Source organism: Diaphorina citri, unplaced genomic scaffold (assembly GCF_000475195.1).
Source record: "Diaphorina citri unplaced genomic scaffold, Diaci psyllid genome assembly version 1.1 scaffold874, whole genome shotgun sequence".
In the NCBI taxonomy this organism is placed as follows: domain Eukaryota; kingdom Metazoa; phylum Arthropoda; class Insecta; order Hemiptera; family Psyllidae; genus Diaphorina; species Diaphorina citri.
Genome location: NW_007378306.1, coordinates 68,927 through 90,113, shown reverse-complemented (window position 1 = coordinate 90,113; position 21,187 = coordinate 68,927). Strand labels below are relative to the sequence as shown.

Genomic DNA, 21,187 nt, shown 5'->3' with positions numbered 1-21,187 from the left:
GTAATTTCTTGTATTTGTGTACATTGAATTTCAATAAATAAAGGAGTTAAATAAATGAAATATGCTGAGGACGAGAACAGTTGAGTACTGCAGTAAGTAAATAAAAAATATTTTGGTCATATATCTTGAGTTCTCTTGAATAACCAGTACATTAGTTAACTTAAAACCCACCGTGTATGGACAAATGAAACTGCCAGAAGAAACTATTGTGTTCGAAATCCGTTCGACCTCGACCACTAATAATAAGTTTACACTATTCTCACCTCAATATTGACTGACTGTTTTCAGACTACAGCGGTAACAAGCAAGCTCTACAGTCTCGTCTAGACAAGGTGAATGAAATTCAAGAGAGTTTCCCGGAGATCAGCACCAAACTTCAAACCCTGTCGGATCATATTGAGAACAGCAGTCGGAAATTACCATCCCGTACCAACGAAGCCATGTACAGAGATTTGGCCAATTTAAGGTAGGACCCCATTTGGCCCCAGCAGTCAAATTTTTGTCAAATATTGTATTTTAGGTTCTGTTTATGATAGAAAGTTAGCTGACATATCGGTTGAGAGCTAAAAAAAAAAATTAAGCAATTCTCCGGTGCTCTGAACTACAGATGTTACCGTCATGACAGAAGAGGTTAGACTGGGGGGTAAAGAGACTATTCAGTCTCATTCTGGCAGTGTAAGCAAGGTATCAAGCGTGTCGGGAGGTGGGCGAACGTCAAGAGTTCGAAGCGCCGCGCCACCCGACCTATATTAACAAGAAATAGACCCGGCCTATATTCATGTTTTCAACTTTGAGCAAATTTTATTTCATATTCTTGGTCGGATATTCTATTCTATAACTGTTTCCCATTCCAGATATGACTTCGAGAAGTGCGTCTCCTCATTGAGTGATGTGAAGCAAGGTCTAGAGTCCCGCCTGGTTCAGTGGAACGAGTACGAGACATCTCTAGGCAAACTCATCACCTGGCTAAACGATACGGAGAATGTGCTGAAGAATTTCACGCTGCAACCTACGCTGAACGAGAAGAAACAGCGTTGCTATTTCTTGATCAAGGAAAATTTCAGGCTGATATCCTCTCAGTTTAGAGTCCTCTAGCCAGACTGTTGAGAAGCACACTAACAGTTTTTATTTCCATCGTTTCACAGAACGCGAACTCAAAGGTAAACTCTCCTCCTGGTGCGGCTATGAAGAATCCGTAGCCACTCTCCTAGACTGGCTCAAAGTCACCGAGAAGAAACTAGGCGATGAAATGGAACTCAAAACCACTCTGGACGAGAAGAAAGCTCAGCTCCAAGTATACAGGACAATCTATCAGGATGCCACCTCCCATCAGCAGGATCTACTCCAGCTGAAGGACAAGATAGAGTCCTTGCATCAACCCTCGGAGCAGTCCAAACAGCAACTTGCTACTATTACTACTCGCCATGGAAACGTTCTGAAGCGTGCTCAGGTAAGGTTTTATTTTATCCGTGTAGGTAGTCTAAAACACCCCCAGTTTACAGGATCATGATAATGTCATATTTGTTAACATTTATCACACTTAGAGAGAAAATCTTTTATTAAAATCGTGACGACCTTTTAAATTATAACGTTTTGAATAACTTTATCTCCAGAAGAAGATTGAAGCTGAGAAAGATATCGGTGATTGTACTAACCTAGATGATCTAGAGAAGTACAAGGCTTTACTACAGGAAGTAATCAGCCATAACTCTGACATGGAAACACTGAATGACAAGTGTGAAGCTCTGATGGAATTGGCAGCTCATAGTCCCATCAGAGAGGAAACTTTGAGACTTCAGGCATTATATGCAGCTCTAGTGACATCTGTGCAAGGGTAAGTTCCTAACTATCTGTCTAATGTCCTTTTTTGAAATACCATCTGTGGTGAATAAATCAAATTAAATGGGAAGTTTCAGAAGAGTGTATAGTTCACACTTTTCAAAATTGAAAATGGAAAAGGAAGTCTTGTAAAAAATTATAAACTATATAGGCTCAAATCACCAACAACTATAAATCGCTCTTTCGCTTTCTTTTCAGACTTGTCAGCCAGGTTGAGAAAAACCTGTCCGATCAGACGGAATTCCTCGCAAAGAAAGAAGAAGTGGAAGCTTGGTTACACAAAGCTCATGCTACTGTACAAGAGTGTGCTGGTAATGGTAGCAAGAATGTACTGCCCTGCATAGCAATCTAGAGAGACTAAAGAATCTGGAGAAAGAGTTGTCCAATGAGGAACCGAGAATCAAATCTGTCCGTGATATGGGAGAGAAAGTTCTGCCGGGGACTATTGAGAGTGGTCGTGCTAATATTCATGCACAGATTGATTCCTCCCAACAAGATTGGGAAGGATTGGTTGCAGTACTAATTTGTTCGCGGTATCCGCGGTTTGTTCGCGGTATCCGTGGTGTGTTCTCGATATCCGCGGTTTTCGTGGTTTGTTCACGATATTCGCAGTTTTTTCCGGGTATCTGTGGTTTGTTTGCGATAGTGTGACTTCACATTTACCTTTATATTGTCTTCAGATGCGATGAATTAGAAGCAGGCATCAAAGAAGAACAAAAGAATATCGAGACCCAGTATCTACAATGGAACTCATTCCGAGAGACTTTGGCTCAGATGACAGCTTGGCTGGACAGTGTGGAGAAGAATATCAAGCAAGAAATAGCCACCCCTTGGACTACCACGCAGGAATTGAGGTCCAAACTACTGAAGTTGAAGGTAATGTGAATTTCTGTGACTTCTTTAGGGCATTAATTTCTTGATAGAGATTTATCGATCAACACAAAATATTGAACGAGAGCTGTACTTACTGAAGATATACTTCATAGACCAGTTGCGCTTACTTGCAATGTACAACAGTTCCTATCTCGATTCCTGGCCATTCAAAACGCTACCAAGGTAACTATTATTGTCTGAAGACTCAGGAACACTTTTTCCTTGACGATTCAATACCAATTTTGTTTGAATTGTATAGGTATACTTACTTTACTTTGCGCGTCTGGAAGAACAATATCAAAGGTTGTACCAATTTCAATTTTTCTGCAGGCTTGATAGCCGTGTCATTTGCTACAATGAGTACCTCATTGTGTACATGGTTATCCTATAACAATGAAGTCTTGTTGTGTTGGGATATCTATAACAGCATGACTAAAGCTCCCAGCCTGGCGTCGGTTCAATTCCAGCCTTAACGTGGCTTTCAATCCTAACCTGTTAACAAACTTTACCAAAAAAGTATATGTACCTGAAATATGGATCTGAGGAAACTTATACGTGAGACATTCATCCTTCCTTTCAAAAACCCATTCTTCCTATTCTTCTTCGCTTTTTCCCGTGTACAGACGGGGTTGGCTTTTTTTTCAGCCTCTCGATCAGCCCTAACTAGGGTGATTGCTTTGGGCTGACGTTTGGTTTTGTCTACAAATTTTACGAGTGGATGCCTTTCGCACTCAACGTTTGCTATTTCTTTAGAAAGGGAAATTAAGGCTGGTATACTACAGTTTAAAGTTCCCCAGCCAGACTAAGCTGGTCTACTCCCTGTTTAACGTCCCCCAGCCAGATTACCACCTTTCGCAAAACCATCACCAATTTTATTTTCAGGAAATTCTCAAGAAATGCGAGAAAGGGGTCGGTGATCACGAGGCTTTCGTAGACAAATACGAAGAGTGCTCGCAGAAGCTGGCCCAAGTCGAAGCCAAATACGCCAAACTCATCGAACCCGAGACCTCCTACGAGGAACTCCAGAAGCGTCAAGGTCAACTGACCGCTCTGCTGACGGAGAAGGTGGATATGGATGTGCTATTGAATGCGTGTGTGGATTTGTGTGACAAAGTGTACGAATCTACGTCAGAGCCGGGACACGAACCCTTGAGAGTTCAGATGGAGAAACTGCAGCAGGCTGTGGAGGCGCTGTATGACAAGATTACTGTCACTGGTGAGTAAGATTCCAGACACCTTGATAGAAATGTGGTTAAATCTGGTAGGTAACTATAACAGCATGGCTAAATCCTCTTTAGAATCCCTCATTCTGTCCCAAGTCGAAGCCAAATACGCCAAACTCATCGAACCCGAGACCTCCTACGAGGAACTCCAGAAGCGTCAAGGTCAACTGACCGCTCTACTGGCGGAAAAGGTGGATATGGATGTCTTATTGAATGCCAGCGTCAAGGTCAACTGACCGCTCTACTGGCGGAAAAGGTGGATATGGATGTCTTATTGAATGCCTGTGTGGATTTGTGTGACAAAGGGTACGAATCTACGTCAGAGCCGGGACACGAACCCTTGAGAGTTCAGATGGAGAAACTGCAGCAGGCTGTGGAGGCGCTGTATGACAAGATTACTGTCACTGGTGAGTAAGATTCTAGACACCTTGATAGAAATGTGGTTAAATCTGGTAACTATAACAACATGACTAAATCCTCTTTAGAATCCCTCTTTCTGCCAATCAGCCATCGCATCGGGTAGTAGGGTTATTGTTTTGGGCTCACATTTGGTTTTGGCTACGATTTTTTTTTTTTTTTGAGTGGATACCCTTCGCAGTCAACCTTTGTTGCTATTTCTTGATCAAGGAAAATTTCAGGCTGATATCCTTCCAGTTTAGAGTCCTCTAGCCAGACTGTTGAGAAGCACACTAACAGTTTTTATTTCCATCGTTTCACAGAACGCGAACTCAAAGGTAAACTCTCCTCCTGGTGCGGCTATGAAGAATCCGTAGCCACTCTCCTAGACTGGCTCAAAGTCACCGAGAAGAAACTAGGCGATGAAATGGAACTCAAAACCACTCTGGACGAGAAGAAAGCTCAGCTCCAAGTATACAGGACAATCTATCAGGATGCCACCTCCCATCAGCAGGATCTACTCCAGCTGAAGGACAAGATAGAGTCCTTGCATCAACCCTCGGAGCAGTCCAAACAGCAACTTGCTACTATTACTACTCGCCATGGAAACGTTCTGAAGCGTGCTCAGGTAAGGTTTTATTTTATCCGTGTAGGTAGTCTAAAACACCCCCAGTTTACAGGATCATGATAATGTCATATTTGTTAACATTTATCACACTTAGAGAGAAAATCTTTTATTAAAATCGTGACGACCTTTTAAATTATAACGTTTTGAATAACTTTATCTGTTACATTTTTCAGAAATTCACGGAAGCTTATGAAGGCATTGTCAGCATTCATCAAGCTTACACCAAGGCAGTATTGGACACACAGGAATGGATCGATGCTACATACAACGCTGTGAATATGTGGGGAGATCTAACATTGGAACGAGTTTCCCTGCATAGCAATCTAGAGAGACTAAAGAATCTGGAGAAAGAGTTGTCCAATGAGGAACCGAGAATCAAATCTGTCCGTGATATGGGAGAGAAAGTTCTGCCGGGGACTATTGAGAGTGGTCGTGCTAATATTCATGCACAGATTGATTCCTCTCAACAAGATTGGGAAGGATTGGTCGCAGTACTAAAGTCAACCATAGAGAGTGTTGAGAAGAAGCTGGAGCAATGGACAGACTATGAGAGAATGAAGGACGACTGTGCTGCTTGGCTTAGAGACACGGATTCCAAACTCCATGCTATTGATCTGAAGAGTACTGGAGATGAGAAGCGACAACAGCTAGAGGAGCTAGTCGCTCTACAAGGAGAAGTCAGAGCTAAGGAATTGGAAATCGATTGTGTCACTGAGAAAGCACAACAATTACAATGCCGATCCTCACCCATGACAGAAATAGCTCAGAAATATCACAAGCTTTGTGTCAAAGTCAAAGATTTGAATACCAAGTGGCAGCAATACGTAAATGATGAACTGGAATGGGAGAATCACTCACAGAATACTTTGCAATGGTTAGATAATATTAGAAGTAAACTGGATTACTGTTGTGATCTGAGTGCCTCTTCTCAGAAAGATCTTGAAAGTAAATTGGAAACTATCCAAGCGCTCATCATGTACAAAGAGGAAGGCTTTAACAAAGTACAGAAGAGTGTAGCATTAGCTCAAGTTGTTCTAACAAATACTAAACCTGAGGGTCATGGCGCTATTAACAATACTCTCACTCGTATTCAAGAAGATTGGAGCAACTTAGCATCTAAGATGGTGGAAACTAAAGTTGCTTTGGATGAATCCATTCATAAATGGGCAGGATTCCTTGAACAAATTCAAGAACTTAATCAATTAGTGGATTACATTCAAGTGTCTTATAATGAGCTTAGTCCGTTCCAAGCCACTATGGCTGACAAGCGAGCACAGTTAGAAAAGATTAAGCTATTGGAAGATAAAGTCCGTTGTGAAACTGTTGAAGTGGATAGTTTGAAAGTGAAAGCTGGAGAGATGTTAGCGAGTGGACAACAGAGTCAAGCAGCTACTCAAGCTAAACAAATATTAGATCAGTTTGATACATTGCTTGGCAAAGTTAAATCTCTCCTAGCGGACAGGGAAGATCAATACAAAGATTGAAAGTGAAAGCTGGAGAGATGTTAGCGAGTGGACAACAGAGTCAAGCAGCTACTCAAGCTAAACAAATATTAGATCAGTTTGATACGTTGCTTGGTAAAGTTAAATCTCTCCTAGCGGACAGGGAAGATCAATACAAAGACCACAGAGTTTACAAGGAAGCCTGTGATGAATTACTAACATGGTTAACAAGAGCTCGGGATAAAATACCCAGCATGAAACAAAAATCTTTGAGCGATAAATTAGCCATCGAGAATATAGTGGCTCCCCTGGAATCCTTGCTGAATAAGAAAGCTCAAGGAGAACTACTTGTAGAACATATGCAGACCACAGGGGAAGTTGTGTTAGCATCGACCTCACCCGACGGACAAACCGCAGTTAAGAATGAAATGAAAGCACTTAATATGAAGATGCATTGGATAGTATCTGGAAAGTACTGGAGGAACTCGAGCCACAAGTTATGGAACCTTATGTTGAGCCCAGCACTCTAGATGAGGCCAAACAGTCTATCCAGACTAACAAGGTACGTGCACAATACTTTGAATACAGTGATGATTGATATCTTGTACCAACGGAAACTCTGAATGGGGAAACAAATATCACAAACAATGGCTATGTAGAGCTTCGTTACTAAGGCCTGCCACTCACTATCAGGTACACCTGTTCAAGTCCGCCTGTCAGGTCAACTTGATACTTGATGAGCACACACATCAGGTAGACCTGACAGGCGGACCTGATCAGGTGTACCTGTCAGGTCTACCTTATAGTAAGTGGCTGGCCTAACATACAGCTATGTAGGATAATTAACCACTAAAATATTTCCTTCCTTTTTCAGGATCTTCTGAACAAGCTAGAGCATGAGAAGAATCGCCTAGGAGCTGCTATTCAAGCAGGTGAAGCTGCCACGGCATGTATTTCCCGGCCTAGTAGTCCATTGGAGTCAGCACACCCCCCTGTACCCGATCGAGAGATAGCTATCCGACTCAGACTAGAAGATCAGATTGAACAGGTGAGACTAGCAGATTAGAATCCAAACAGTGTCATTTTAGGGGTTGGATGAAATACATTGGAGGTTCCTGCTAAACTTAAAGGAACGAAGATTTGATGTAAAATCAGAAACACGGGAACTTTTTTATTTACAGCAAAAAAATTTACAAAGGTACAACTTTTGCAGCAGATCAATATATTTTCCCAAATGCGAAAATGCGAAAAAATCTAAACACGTCTCAACTTTTTCGCTGCCATGGCAGTTTCTAGAGGTATCTATGGAAACAAAACTCGCGTTCGCGACAGGGTAGGCTCTGATACGTCCTTGTCATACTCTGGTTTTCAATATCTACAGTTCGATTTTGCTAAAAATGGCGAATATGTCTGTTATTTCCTCCACAGGTGGAGTCGAAGTTATCTCAACTGAACGAAGCTGAGGCAGGTCTAGAAGGCGAGGAGAAGCTCAAGGCAGAAGTTCTCGCCTGGATCGACGACCAGAAATCCCTCATCACGGATTGGGAGAAGAAGCCATGCAAAATCAAAGCGGAGAGTGCTCAGGCAGAAATAGCCAAGATGCAAGATCTGAAGGGAGTGGTACTCCAGAAACAAACAGAAGGACTTCTCGAGGATCAGCTTGCAGAACTTATCACTTTGGTAAGTTGATGGGTTGGTTGTGCAAGTACGTGTATTGTTGAGTTTTTTTTTTAGGTTTGATAGAGGGAACTGTAACTGCTAAAGTTTTATCGTTCCGAAATCGAAGGGAGAAGAAAGACAGAACAGGAGAAAGCCACCCGTTCCGAGAACAAACCTTACCGGTTTAGAATAAAATCCGCCCCGGGCGGGAATCGAATCCGCGACCTAGTGTTTACAAAGTAGACGCGCTACCCTCCAAGCTTAACTAGGCTGGCTACTTTGACAGTTTGGATCTCTTCAATATTTTCAAACTTTTTGCGGAGTCCAGTATGTATGTAGGACTATTGCACCCCTCTCTCTCTCCCTTATCCCTTACTCTCTCACCCTCCCTCTGCCTCTCTCTTCCGCTCTCTCCTTTTCTTTCTCAATGCTCAATCACTCATATTGAGTACTTCACACTGTCTTCCAGATAAACCAAGCTATTGGCAAGAAAGACTCGCAACAGAAGGTCATCGAATCCTACAAAGCCGACGTGAACGAATTGGACAAACAACTAGACGCTATCAGTAAGAAGTTAGACTCCGTAGAGCATGGCCAAGGTGTTCTATGTCCTGTGAAAGCTAACACGTTGAAAGACATCAGCAATACGTTGGAGAATAGCATGCAGACACCGTTTTTGTGGATTTTTTTTTTTTTTTTTTTTTTTTTTTTTAGGTTTGATAGAGGGAACTGTAACTGCTAAGGTTTTTTCGTTCCGAAATCGAAGGGAGAAGAAAGACAGGATAGGAGAAAGCCACCCGTTCCGAGAACAAACCTTACCGGTTTAGAATAAAATCCTCCCCGGGCGGGAATCGAATCCGCGACCTAGTTTTTACAAGGTAGACGCGCTACCCTCCAAGCTTAACTAGGCTGGCTACTTTGACAGTTTGGATCTCTTCAATATTTTCAAACTTTTTGCGGAGTCCAGTATGTATGTAGGACTATTGCACCCCTCTCTCTCTCCCTTATCCCTTACTCTCTCACCCTCCCTCTGCCTCTCTCTTCCGCTCTCTCCTTTTCTTTCTCAATGCTCAATCACTCATATTGAGTACTTCACACTGTCTTCCAGATAAACCAAGCTATTGGCAAGAAAGACTCGCAACAGAAGGTCATCGAATCCTACAAAGCCGACGTGAACGATTTGGACAAACAACTAGACGCTATCAGCAAGAAGTTAGACTCTGTAGAGCATGGCCAAGGTGTTCTATGTCCTGTGAAAGCTAACACGCTGAAAGACATCAGCAATACGTTGGAGAATAGCTTGCAGACACCGCTGGAACAACTGCAGGACAAGGCGGGACAGGTGAAGGCACTGTTGAGTAACTTGGACGCTCAGTTTGTTGATGAACAGGTGAGTGAAAGAATTTTGTTACATCCTGTATTGTTTGTAACTTGTGTTCCCGGGAGATTTACAATCCACTACACTTCTAGTTACATTAACTAGTTTGACTAGTTTCCTCACTCCGCGATTATATTCTGCCATAAGAATGGAATTCTCAAAACTGGGATTACATCTACTGTCAATTTGTCACGTTGGTTAATGTTAATAATTATTATCTTAAAGGTTCACAGTGAAAGAAAAAAATAGTGGTTGGGTGGAAGAGCTCCTCCAGGAAAACCCTGCCACTTGAAAGAAAGACGTAAAAAAAAAGTAATCTTTCCTCCATTTTTCTTTTTACACTGGTAATGCCGCCACTGGTCGCTACTCCATTGTCCTTACGAGGCTGAGTATACCTCAAACTCCAAGCACAGAGCCAAAAAAAGCCGGGCCTCCGGCGTGCAAGCCTAGTACCCACTCGACCACGGAGGTTACTATGCTAGACACAATTAAAATTCCCTAATTTCTTCATTGCAATTTTTCATTTCAGAAACTGTTGGATGAAATCAACTTGTGGAAAAACAGTCAGTCAGACGAAGACCTGGCTCATTTGGCCGATTCGATCAAACCTCTCGATGAAGTCGTGGAGAGAATAGAAAACAATGCCGTACCCAAACTGAAGTCACTGCTTCTACTGCGAGAACAATTTACCACACTGATCATGCAAATTGTAGGCTTTATAACGGAGACTACGGCCAGAGTAGGAGAAGTGGATGGGAACAGTGCTACGGTGCAGGAGAAGATTGATAAGTATGATAAGGTAAGGAAAACCAGTCGGATAGCTCTATGATTAGATAAGGGGAATGAAGTTAAATGTACGATATGTCCAAAGATCATTGGGGAGGAAATTGAAATCTATACATGTGCCAAGCTTTCAAAGGTATTGATTAGGGAAATATTACACTTAAGCCCATTTTACACGAAGCAGAATTGTGATTGTCGCCAAAGCTTGACAGAAGAAGTAACAGCTTCGTGTGTATTAAACGCCATTTGGTTGAAATATTCCACAATGGTGTGTAAATAATTTAACTTTTTTTAAGAGGTTGGACAGAGGGAACTGTCATTGCTAAGGTCTTATCGTCCTGAAATCGAAGACAGGATAGGAGATGTAGGAGAAAGCCAGCCGTTCCGAGAACAAACCTTATCCCTTCATTATAAAACTCGCCCCGTGTGGGAATCGAACCCACGACCTAGCACTTACAAGGCAGACGCTCTACCTACCCTCCAAGCTAACTAGGCTGGTTAACAATTTTTTAACCATGAATTCCGTGCTGACTTTCCAGATCATTTTCATTACATGAAAGTAAAATCAAAAAATCAAATCAAGAATGATAATAAACTGAATATTAAACAAATTAGGTAGGTATATACATAGGTATTCTTTAACCACGATCGAATAAACTACGGGCTAAAAATTCCCGGAGGGACGGACACAGCTTGTTCTTCTTTTTTTAGGCGAGGCACTCACTATCAGGTAGACCTGACAGGTATACATGATCAGGTCTGCTTCTCAGGTCTACATGATAGTGTGTGTGCTCATCAGGTATCAGGTAGACCTGATTAGGTGTATCTGTCAAGTCTACCTGATAGTGAGTGGCTGGCCTAAGATAATTCGTATAAGCTTAACCCAATCTTGAGGTCTGTTTGCCCCTCTATCTAAGCCTCAGAATGGGCTTTTTGTGTGCGGAAGATTTTCAGAGGAGGGATATCGCCTTATCGTCCTGAAATCGAAGAGAGAAGGAGTTATTGCGTCCACGTCGAAATTTGGGGGACACTTTTCGTGTGTTTTCCTTCACATCTGTCTCATTTAATTCGAGGAAGCAGATCATTTTGTATTTTCTCCTATGATGTCACAGTTTGCGTTGTGTTTCTCTGTTTCGCAGACTCCAAGAGCAGATTTCGGGCCTCCTCAGCAAAGTGACGCAAGATTGGAGCAATCTGCAAGAGATTCTGCGTAATATCAAGCAGTTGATCGAGCAGTTGACCGATTTGAAGACCAAAGTTGATTCGCTTTACGCGTGGGGTGGACATTAACAGTTACCTATATGTACACTAATATACATTGACTTTTAAGCTGGCCTGCTGGCCTCACACTGCACGCGTAGACGCACGACTTTGAGTAGCGCAAGTCGCGCGTGGTCGGCTGCAAAACCAAACCTATGAATCATTTATCATTTTCATAGAGACCTTATCATTTTCCACAAGCCAACTAGGCTGGTTAGTAGTTATACTTTGTCCTTAGATCTATGAAACAAACTTTATTTTTTGGTGAAAATCCAATAACCAGTGAAAATTTTCTTCATTTTCACGTCACTCAATTAGAGTGGCAGCTGGCAGCATATAAATTTTTTCCTCATACGCCGTGGTACCTATTTTGCGTGACAATACAACTGTCACTCTCTCATGAAGTGACATTCCATGTATTTTACCTTCTGTTCTGATAGAAACGACTCCTATTTTCGGCTCGTTTTTTTTTTTTTTTTTTTTTTTTTTTTTTTTTGCACTTTTCTTTCAATACAAGTTACATCCGTTCCAATTTTATTTCAGGAAAATCAATCTGAAATCGACATGCTCAACGATGTATGGAAAGAGATCAAACCCAAGGCAGATCAGGAGAGTGATCAACTCATAGAAGATCAAATCGAGAGAATCAACGATCAGTGGAACACTCTGGTGGGAGATTTGGACACTAGGCGAGAAAAGTTAACCGAGCTGGCAGAGCAATGGGAACAGCTGGAAAAACTGATGAGCTCTAGCGAGAGAACGCTGAAGGGAGTGGAAACCAGCGTGGAGCAATGTGATGGTGTTGTGCACTCACTCGCGGTGCTCACCCAGAATAAAAGTGAACTTGAGGTAAGGAGCTTTGTGGATTTGCGGAGAAATAGAATTGACCCAAATATCTACCTATTAATTTATCTATTGACGTTTTCTGTTATCCCAGCATATATTTGCATTTTGTGATGATGAGCGTAACATGCAAATATTGACACTAAAGTTGACTCTTTAAAGCTCATACTACAGGAGAAATAATTTAGCACGTTTGTCTTGAAGGATACTGTCGAGGGATTTACTATTTCTCTCCGATTTTGAACTAAAGTATCTTATTTTATCCTGATTCTAGTCACTCCTCGGTACGGTTGAGTCTGAGAAGCCCAAAGTGTCCCAAATCTCTACCCTGGCTGCCCCTATTGTCAAGTTCTTGAAGAAGGATGGCTTGGATCTGCAGAAGAGAGTCGACTCCTTAGTGTCAACTCAGAGCGGGTAAGAGATATTTTATTATTAGAAGGGATTTTTTAATCCTACTCGAGCAGGATAAATTAGAAAGTATAGATACATTAGATACCAAAAGTATAGATTCTTCTATGCTTTATATTTTGCCATTTGCCCTCAGGCAGGGTTAAAGTTGCATGTCAGTCTTTTCACATTTGTTGTGTTCCTCATTTTCTGACTATTCCTGTCGAACACTACTTCTCTTTCGTCTACGTATAATTTATTTATTTTTTGTGACTTATATTTTTTTTTACCATTTCTAATGATGATCTAATGAGAGATACACAATGATGTCATAGGTCATAGACGAAAATTGTTTAACGGTCGGACAATTGGAGACGCGCTGCCAAAAATTTGTTACAAAATTTTGCCAATTACAATAAAAAGAAGATAAAAAACAGTTTCTCATTTTAAACGAATGCATTCGGGGGGTATGTGTTTGGAATAAACACCATATACAAGGTGTTTTCATGATTTAAAAATACTAATAAAAATCTAAATTTGTTTTATCGCTTTGCTTTCCTTTCCTTCTTTCGCTTTCTCAATTTTATGCTCACCCTAATATGATGTCTATCATATTAGCATAAAATAAATAATTGGTATCGTGTGAGACACTCCTGTAGAATGTATATTCCTTTGAGGTAAAAATAACAATAAATTATTTAAAACAATTTATTATAAAAATATGCACCACTTGGCCCATTGTCTTGAAAAACAAATGATTTTTTCGCCTCTAACGAGTACTTATTTTATGGATAGCTTACTTTAAATAATGAGGAAAATGAGTTGTTTTAGCCTAAAAATATTTGAACTGGCACTAGCTGGCAAAAACAATCAGTCTTTCAACACCCAATTATTTTCTGGTGTCTACCCACAACTGGGCTACCACGCCAGCTAGTGGTTGAACTAATGCCCGTATTTTCCTTTAAAAGAGAGGAAATGAACCTCAGAAGAGGGGAGACCGTCTCAGTTTTTGAAAGGAAAATACGCCTCTAGTAATCCCCAATGTTGTAGTAGCCAAATTTCCATCAGGCACTTCCATCTCTACCTGTTACTGGTAGGCTCAGGTGTTCAGCCACTTCAGTTGGTTCGAGCCAAATACATATATACTGTTGTCATTTGTGTTAGCTTAGAGGGGCAATTGAAGAGATGTAAGGTGCCGACTGGTTCCCCAAAGGGGGGAACCAGTGAACCATCCTGATTTAAGTTGGACAATGTATCTTCTGCTTCTGGTTTTAGATCACCGCACTAGAGCTGCTATCGGAAGAGTTGAACTCGAAGCTAGAAGAGAAAGGCAAGGAGGTCCAGAAAGCCAAAGCCATGCGGGCTGCCTATCTGACGGATGTGGAGAAGATTGGCACTTGGCTACAGGATGCCGAGGCCAAGATTCAAGATCGGACCTTGCCCCCACAAACCCTGATACAATTCATACAGGTATTGTAAAAACTTCGGCAGGTTACCTGAAAAATACTATTTTACTTAGTCAAGTGTGGCCGGGCCGAGTTGAGAGCGGGAATTAACCCCGCGATCTAGCGTTTACAAGGCACAACGCCGTACCTTCCAAGCTAAATAGGCTGGGCCCCTTTTATCTTCAATGTCAGCATTTCTAATCTATTAATAACGAATTTATTTAATTTACACATCCTTGGTAAATACTATTTTACATAGTCAAGTGTGGCCGGGCCGAGTTGGGAGAGTAAGACTTTTAAGTATCCATTGTCAAACATAACTTAAGTAATATACTATTTCTAATCTAATCACTTTCTAATTTTGCTTCAGCAACTGGAGGGCGAGCTGATCGACATGAAGGACAAGCTCGCTCAGATGACAAGGACAGGGAATGAGATCAGTCAGCACACGGAATCTAATGAGGAGCGCGCGCTGATCCAGTCCACCATCCTGTCTTTCACCGAGCAGATGCAGCAGATTGAGATGAAACTCAACGAGAGAAAGAAAGAGGTAAATATTGTTCTATTATTAGATTGTTATACCCAATCAGCACACGGAATCTAATGAGTTCGTGCTGATCCAGTCCACTATCTTGTCTTTCACCGAGCAGATGCAGCAGATTGAGATGAAACTCAACGAGAGAAAGAAAGAGAAAGAAAAATCGCCCCAATTTTCCGTTCAATAATCTTTTACTCTAGATAAATTTCTACTTTCTCCTATTTGTCAGTTTACTACCAACCATTCCCAGCAGTCACTCATCGTAACATACCTGCTGTTTACGTTGCGATTCAAGAACTCTTGAAAACTCTGGATTTTTGTCCAAGAAATTTATTGGCAACAATTTTGTCGCCACATCTGAACGGCAAATATGTGACACACATTCGTTGACAGGGGACCGCATTATAAATGATATGTCAGAAGAAAAAACTCGGTAATCAAAAAGCAAAATTTGAAGCACGAGTCAAAATATGACGGAGGGATCTGTCAAAATGTGGGGGAAAAAATACATAAATTGAAATGACCGATTGGAATACGCATTATGCACCTACATCTTTGTTCCATTTGAATTCCATTTTAATTTTACGAGGATTTTATTTACTTTTCCCATGTGGGTTCCAATTCCAATCTATGTCAAACGACTACGCTAGACCATAATGTATTTGTAGGCGCAGACGCACCTTTACATTGAGGTTGGTTGTAGACATTTACATAGATGTGTAGATAAATACAAGAGGATATCTTTCAAAGTCGAAGATCAAAACATCTATGCCAGCCTAGTTAGCTCGGAAGGTAAGGGCTAGGTCGCGGGTTGGATTCCCGCCCGGGGTGGATTTTAGGAAACAGATAAGGTAACCTTAGCAGTTAGTTACAGCTTCCTCTATCAAATAATTCTCTAAAAAAAAAAAATCAATTTTCCCTTTCGGCAGCGCCCAAAATTAATGCTGAATTTTTTCCCCAAAGAAAATTTTTAACGAACGTAATTGAACACATTTGTTGTTTATATTTTTCTAAACCCGGGCGGCAGCAGTGTTGATTATTTTGGAATGAATGAGAGCATGAAGATTGAAGATGAAGCACCTCTGTCCCCAGTACCAGGCGATATTTTTAGAAACATCTCCGCCAAGCGAGTGGCGTGTGCACTTTGCTTTCTCCCTTTTTTTCTTCTTTTTTTAGGCGAGGCACTCACTATCAGGTAGACCTGATAGGTATACATGATCAGGTCTGCTTCTCAGGTCTACTTGATAGTGTGTGTGCTCATCAGGTATCAGGTAGACCTGATCAGGTGTATCTGTCAAGTCTACCTGATAGTGAGGGGCTGGCCTAAGATAATTCGTATAAGCTAAACCCGATCTTGAGGTCTGTTTACCCCTCTACCTAAGCCTCAGAATGGGCTTTTTGTGTGCGGAAGATTTCTAGAGGAGGGATATCGCCTTATCGTCCTGAAATCGAAGAGAGAAGGAGTTATTGCGTCCACGTCGATTTTTCAAGAAAAATCAAAATCTGATTTCTTGTGGAATAAATGCTAATAAATGAAAACCAGCCCCTCCATGAGTCAGCACTTGGAGAAAAAAAAAATCTAGGTTCCTCTCACAGTTTTGTGTAAATAGAACAAACCGGCATGTTTGTGCAAATGGCTTGAGCGTATAAGTGTAAACCCACCTTAAGAGAAGAGGAAGGAATGGGGAAAAAATCTAGCCGTTCGCCCAGGTGGGAAGGGAACCCGTGTTCTAGCTCTTACAAAGCAGGCGCGCTGTCTTCTGAGCTAACCAGGCTGGCTGGTAACTTGAACTTTTTCCATCGAACTTTTTCCATTTCATTTTTCCATTCCAAAATACAGCTAATAATATAAGTTCGAATTCATTTTCTTGTTCTAGGTTACGGGATGTGATGACGCGTGGAAACATTTCCTCAGTCTTCACGCCGAAGTCATGAAGTGGGTCTCTGAGAAACGAACCTTCCTATCCGAACCTTATGATTCCAACAATCTGAGCGACCTCAGAGTCAAACTGAACTCTTATACGGTAAGAACCAAACTTCGTTCAACCAATAATGTTTGTATTTAACGCTGAAAGGCCGGTTCTCGTAAGTTTCATTCGATTTTTTTTTTTCCGAATGTCCTTTGTAGGCAATGTAATTTAAATGAAGGTGTTCCCACTACACACGACACGATTTTTTTTTTTTTCGAACGACACAAAATCTCCTTGTAGGCAATGTACGCACGTCACGATTTTTTCCGAACGACAAGTGAGAACTTGCCCCTTAGAATGGCATTTCAACTCGCTTTCTTTTTGCTTTCCAGAACGCCGTCAAAACCTGCACGCATTCTAGACCAGCTGTTTGATTCCGTGAGAAAACAAATCACCGACCTAGAACAAACCATCTTCCAAGTAGAACATTACCAACAGGTAAGGAATGCTTAACTACGTACAAAAAGCCCACTCTAAGGTTTAGGTGCAGAAGAAAAACCGCCCTAAAAGTTGGGTTAAGCTCAGTCGCAGTTGAGCATATCGTAGTATTTCTCTCATCAGATGTGCGAGAATAATCACAATACTTCTGATTTAGGTACTGGGTCAACACGAGAACTCCAGAGTTAACGAGTAACCCTATTACTCAAATGGAAACTCATGGGAACAACCAACCCAGTCAGACTGGTCAAATAATAAACCAACCTTCTGTCATTGAAACGAGTGTGACCAATGAACCTGATCTGTTGAATAACCCTACGACAAGTGCACAAAAATATTTTACCGTGACTGTTGTTGTTTGTTTGTCGTTGTTGTTTTTCGTCGTCTGTTAGAGAATTGGGGAGAGGGAAGTTGAAAGCATGGCAGCGTCTGAAAAAGATTGTTGTTGTCTTGGTCAGTGTCACTCAATATGCGTGACTCAAGTGATTTGGTCCCGGCCGATAATCATGAGAAATCAGGCTTGATAGTCAGAGTATATTTTAATTAGGATTTGAGGGAAAAGTGCTAGAACATTACCAACAGGTAAGGGATGCTTAACTACGTACAAAAAGCCCACTCTAAGGTTTAGGTGTAGAAGAAAAACCGCCCTAAAAATTGGGTTAAGCTCAGTCGCAGTTGAGCATATCGTAGTATTTCTCTCATCAGATGTGTGAGAATAATCACAATACTTCTGATTTAGGTACTGGGTCACATTTGTAATATTCAAACGAAATAGAACATTACCAACAGGTAAGGGATGCTTAACTACGTACAAAAAGCCCACTCTAAGGTTTAGGTGTAGAAGAAAAACCGCCCTAAAAGTTGGGTTAAGCTCAGTCGCAGTTAAGCATATCGTAGTATTTCTCTCATCAGATGTGCGAGAATAATCACAATACTTCCGATTTAGGTACTGGGTCAACACGGGAACTCCAGAAAATGACATTTGTAATATTCAAACGAATCCATTGTTTTTCCCCCGTGTAGGAAATCCAACAACTTCACCAGCAAGTCTCAGAAACGGAAAGTCAAATGCGAACCATGTCATCACCTTTAATGAGTAATCTGTTGAAACCCGAAACCTCCCACCAGCTTAACGTAAGTCCATACATTGCTATATCTTCTTTCTTTCATATAGACTTGACTGTTTATTTCAGACTCTGTTTCTTGAATAGGTTGTAAAATGACTTTTGTTGAGGAATCATATCCTAGGTAGGAAGTTTTATTTATTTTTTTGTTTTTGTAATTGATTTTTTTATTTAAATTTTTACATAGGTAATGTAATAAATTATACAAGGAAATAAAAATAAATTTACATAATGTGCCTAATGTCGACTGTATTCTAACTTGATTTACTAGGGATCAAAAATTACCCTTCAGAAATCAGATAGATAATTCAAAAGCTGTGAAATCTCATCAGGTAAAAAAATAGGTAATTCTCGGTTTTAAACAAAGCTTATCTTCGTCGCTGTTTCAGGAATTGACATCTTTCGTGAACAAGCATACACGTAAAGTCAAGGATTTGAGCAAGAATACCCAGGAAGCTTACGTTAGCTCCCAGGGAGTAGTCCCTGCAGATCTAGTGCAAGAGGTAAGTGAAAATTATCCGTTTTAACTATTGTCTTTGATAGGCTAACTTTTCTGGCGAACATCGGTCAACAACTACGGCACCTTTGGTGGCGAACTAGTTCGGGAGAGTTATCGAGGGACGAACAAACTCAAGTACCCAAAAGGAAATAAGGAAAGTAAAAAGCTGTTCCGAGAACGAACCTTATCGGTTTAAGGTTAACATTTGTATAAGCTTAACACATCTTTTAGGGCTGTCCATACATTGCTATATCTTCTTTCTTTCATATAGACTTGACTGTTTATTTCAGACTCTGTTTCTTGAATAGGTTGTAAAATGACTTCTTGTTGAGGAGAGTCATATCCTAGGTAGGAAAAATATCTCGAGAAGGGCAAGAAAATCCAGGACAAATGCAAGAACATGTCCATTCCCGATCGCCTCAAGGAATCTCTAAGTGAACTGAACTCTCTCCGTGGTACTCTGCCAGGAGAGCTGAAGAACAGGGAAACCTATTTGACCAATCAGAAGACAGCACGGAAAGAGTACGAGAATATCTCGAGAAGGGCAAGAAAATCCAGGACAAATGCAAGAACATGTCCATTCCCGATCGCCTCAAGGAATCTCTAAGTGAACTGAATTCTCTCCGTGGTACTCTGCCAGGAGAGCTGAAGAACAGGGAAACCTATTTGACCAATCAGAAGACAGCACGCAAGGAGTACGAAGGCATAGTGAACCAGTTCAACGCGTGGCTACAGGATGCGGACAAGTTCCTGGCGGATAATAGTGCGGTTAATATTATCAACATAGCGGCCGCCTTGGACAAACACAAAGTAAGTTTCTTCATCCTGACTTTCTTTGTGATAAAGCAGAGCCTTTTCACAACTTTTTGTGGATATCACAGCATTACAAGTGCTTCCTCTGAAACCAATTTCCATCTATCAATAATCTTTTTACACTGGTAATGCCGCCACTGGTCGCTACTCAATTAAAGTAGCCACTCAATTGTCCTCACAAGGCTTAGTGCATTCCGGAACTCCAAGCACAGAGCCGAAAAAACTTCGATCCCGCCGGGAATCGAACCCGGGACCTCCGTGGCCTAGTGTGATACCATTCCGGAACTCCAAGCACAGAGCCGAAAAAACTTCGATCCCGCCGGGAATCGAACCCGGGACCTCCGTGGCCTAGTGTGATACCCAGTCGGCCACGGAGGCGGATGTTGCTTGATACCCACTTGCCCACAGAGGTTGCCGCAAAGGACTTTTGGTGAAAAGCATTTGTTCGTCACATTTCCAGCATGCTTCATTCTAAAACCATAAATTTGTGTTTCAGAAATTCTTCGAGTGTGAGCCAGCCATTCACGACCTGGTCGGTATCAAGCTGAAGGACAAGACAGACCTCATGTCCACCTCCCTCTCCCCTCCACATCGCGATGAACTGAACAGCTCCGTGCAAGAACTCAAACAGAAGCTACGTAACCTTCTCAACAATGCCAGGTCCCGCCAAGCATCCTTGGAACAGACAGCCGAAGTCTATCAAACCCTGCAAGCATCCCTGGACAAGGCGAGGAGTCTACATAAATTTGTGTTTCAGAAATTCTTCGAGTGTGAGCCAGCCATTCACGACCTGGTCGGTATCAAGCTGAAGGACAAGACAGACCTCATCTCCACCTCCCTCTCCCCTCCACATCGCGATGAACTGAACAGCTCCGTCCAAGAACTCAAACAGAAGCTACGTAACCTCCTCAACAACGCCAGGTCCCGCCAAGCATCCTTGGAGCAGACAGCCGAAGTCTATCAAACCCTGCAAGCATCCCTGGACAAGGCGAGGAGTCTACTGACCACATGTCAAGTGGAAGAGGAACCGGCTGCCACGCTGGCAACGCTGCATAACAACATACAGAAGTTGACCCGTGCATGCAACACTGTACAGGTGAGAGAGAATGTTTGACAATGCTTTGAGAGAAGTGAAAATTCAGGGGGCTTAAAAAAGGTCTTAAGGTGTGTCCAAACAAAGTCGATCGCTAAGGTGAATCCATGTTGTCGAGGCAGTGTGGACGGTTCAATCGACATCGATTGATAGCCGGTCGACTATGTGTGGACACAACTTTACAGTCGAAGAAGAAGAAAAAATTGTCACCTGGAAAAAAAAGTTGGATCTTAAACGTGATGACATTAATGCGTTATGGGCTTCCTAAGAGGCCTATTCTATTAACCCCTTTACCACTCGAAAACGCAGGTCGACTTTGACACTCAAAAAATCTTTCAAGCTCTCTTTAAAGAGCGTGGGGTGATGAGTCTCCTAAACAGTTGAAGGTAAGTGTGTGCGAATTGTGTTTTAAATTTTAATTGAAAGGTAAGTTGGTGCAATGTATTTTTATTATTTTACGTTATGCACATTATTATGTTTGTTTTTATTTATGTTTTTTGTTTTTGTAATTGATTTTTTTATTTAAATTTTTACATAGGTAATGTAATAAATTATA

The 21,187-nt window shown here is 41.5% G+C and overlaps 3 protein-coding genes across 3 annotated transcripts; all 3 read left to right on the top strand.

The window, feature by feature from the left end:
* The first annotated feature begins 61 nt into the window (after positions 1-61).
* On the top strand, positions 62-13,999 carry LOC103512701 (nesprin-1-like). The gene is made up of 23 exons (XM_026826094.1): positions 62-92; positions 289-466; positions 855-1,033; positions 1,146-1,450; positions 1,614-1,834; positions 2,038-2,172; positions 2,520-2,693; positions 2,796-2,895; positions 3,595-3,692; positions 4,042-4,097; positions 4,163-4,342; positions 4,655-4,959; positions 5,133-6,317; positions 6,461-6,862; positions 7,276-7,449; positions 7,830-8,081; positions 8,530-8,679; positions 9,169-9,450; positions 9,968-10,227; positions 11,361-11,478; positions 12,025-12,330; positions 12,599-12,738; positions 13,987-13,999. Exons 1-23 carry the CDS (start codon positions 62-64, stop codon positions 13,997-13,999), a joined length of 5,244 nt encoding a protein of 1,747 aa, XP_026681895.1.
* On the top strand, positions 13,969-17,038 carry LOC103512700. The gene is made up of 4 exons (XM_026826093.1): positions 13,969-14,181; positions 14,527-14,706; positions 16,572-16,718; positions 16,997-17,038. Exons 1-4 carry the CDS (start codon positions 14,068-14,070, stop codon positions 17,036-17,038), a joined length of 483 nt encoding a protein of 160 aa, XP_026681894.1. The 5' UTR covers positions 13,969-14,067.
* A 533-nt stretch (positions 17,039-17,571) lies between these two features.
* On the top strand, positions 17,572-21,015 carry LOC113468856. The gene is made up of 7 exons (XM_026826092.1): positions 17,572-17,634; positions 18,126-18,236; positions 18,616-18,722; positions 19,193-19,535; positions 20,035-20,265; positions 20,527-20,634; positions 20,941-21,015. Exons 1-7 carry the CDS (start codon positions 17,572-17,574, stop codon positions 21,013-21,015), a joined length of 1,038 nt encoding a protein of 345 aa, XP_026681893.1.
* The last annotated feature ends 172 nt before the right edge of the window (positions 21,016-21,187 follow it).

Excerpts from the sequence above, each read along its gene's own strand:
- LOC103512701 (XM_026826094.1), top strand. The coding sequence starts at position 62 with ATGCTGAGGACGAGAACAGTTGAGTACTGCA. Across the intron at positions 2,896-3,594 it reads CCATTCAAAACGCTACCAAG|GAAATTCTCAAGAAATGCGA; the intron begins GTAACTATTATT and ends TTTTATTTTCAG. Across the intron at positions 9,451-9,967 it reads CTCAGTTTGTTGATGAACAG|AAACTGTTGGATGAAATCAA; the intron begins GTGAGTGAAAGA and ends TTTTCATTTCAG.
- LOC103512700 (XM_026826093.1), top strand. The coding sequence starts at position 14,068 with ATGCGGGCTGCCTATCTGACGGATGTGGAGAAGATTGGCACTTGGCTA. Across the intron at positions 14,707-16,571 it reads TCAACGAGAGAAAGAAAGAG|GTTACGGGATGTGATGACGC; the intron begins GTAAATATTGTT and ends TTCTTGTTCTAG. Across the intron at positions 16,719-16,996 it reads TCAAACTGAACTCTTATACG|AACGCCGTCAAAACCTGCAC; the intron begins GTAAGAACCAAA and ends TTTGCTTTCCAG.
- LOC113468856 (XM_026826092.1), top strand. The coding sequence starts at position 17,572 with ATGCGTGACTCAAGTGATTTGGTCCCGGCCGATAATCATGAGAAATCA. Across the intron at positions 17,635-18,125 it reads AATCAGGCTTGATAGTCAGA|GAAATCCAACAACTTCACCA; the intron begins GTATATTTTAAT and ends TCCCCCGTGTAG. Across the intron at positions 20,266-20,526 it reads TGCAAGCATCCCTGGACAAG|GCGAGGAGTCTACTGACCAC; the intron begins GCGAGGAGTCTA and ends TCCCTGGACAAG.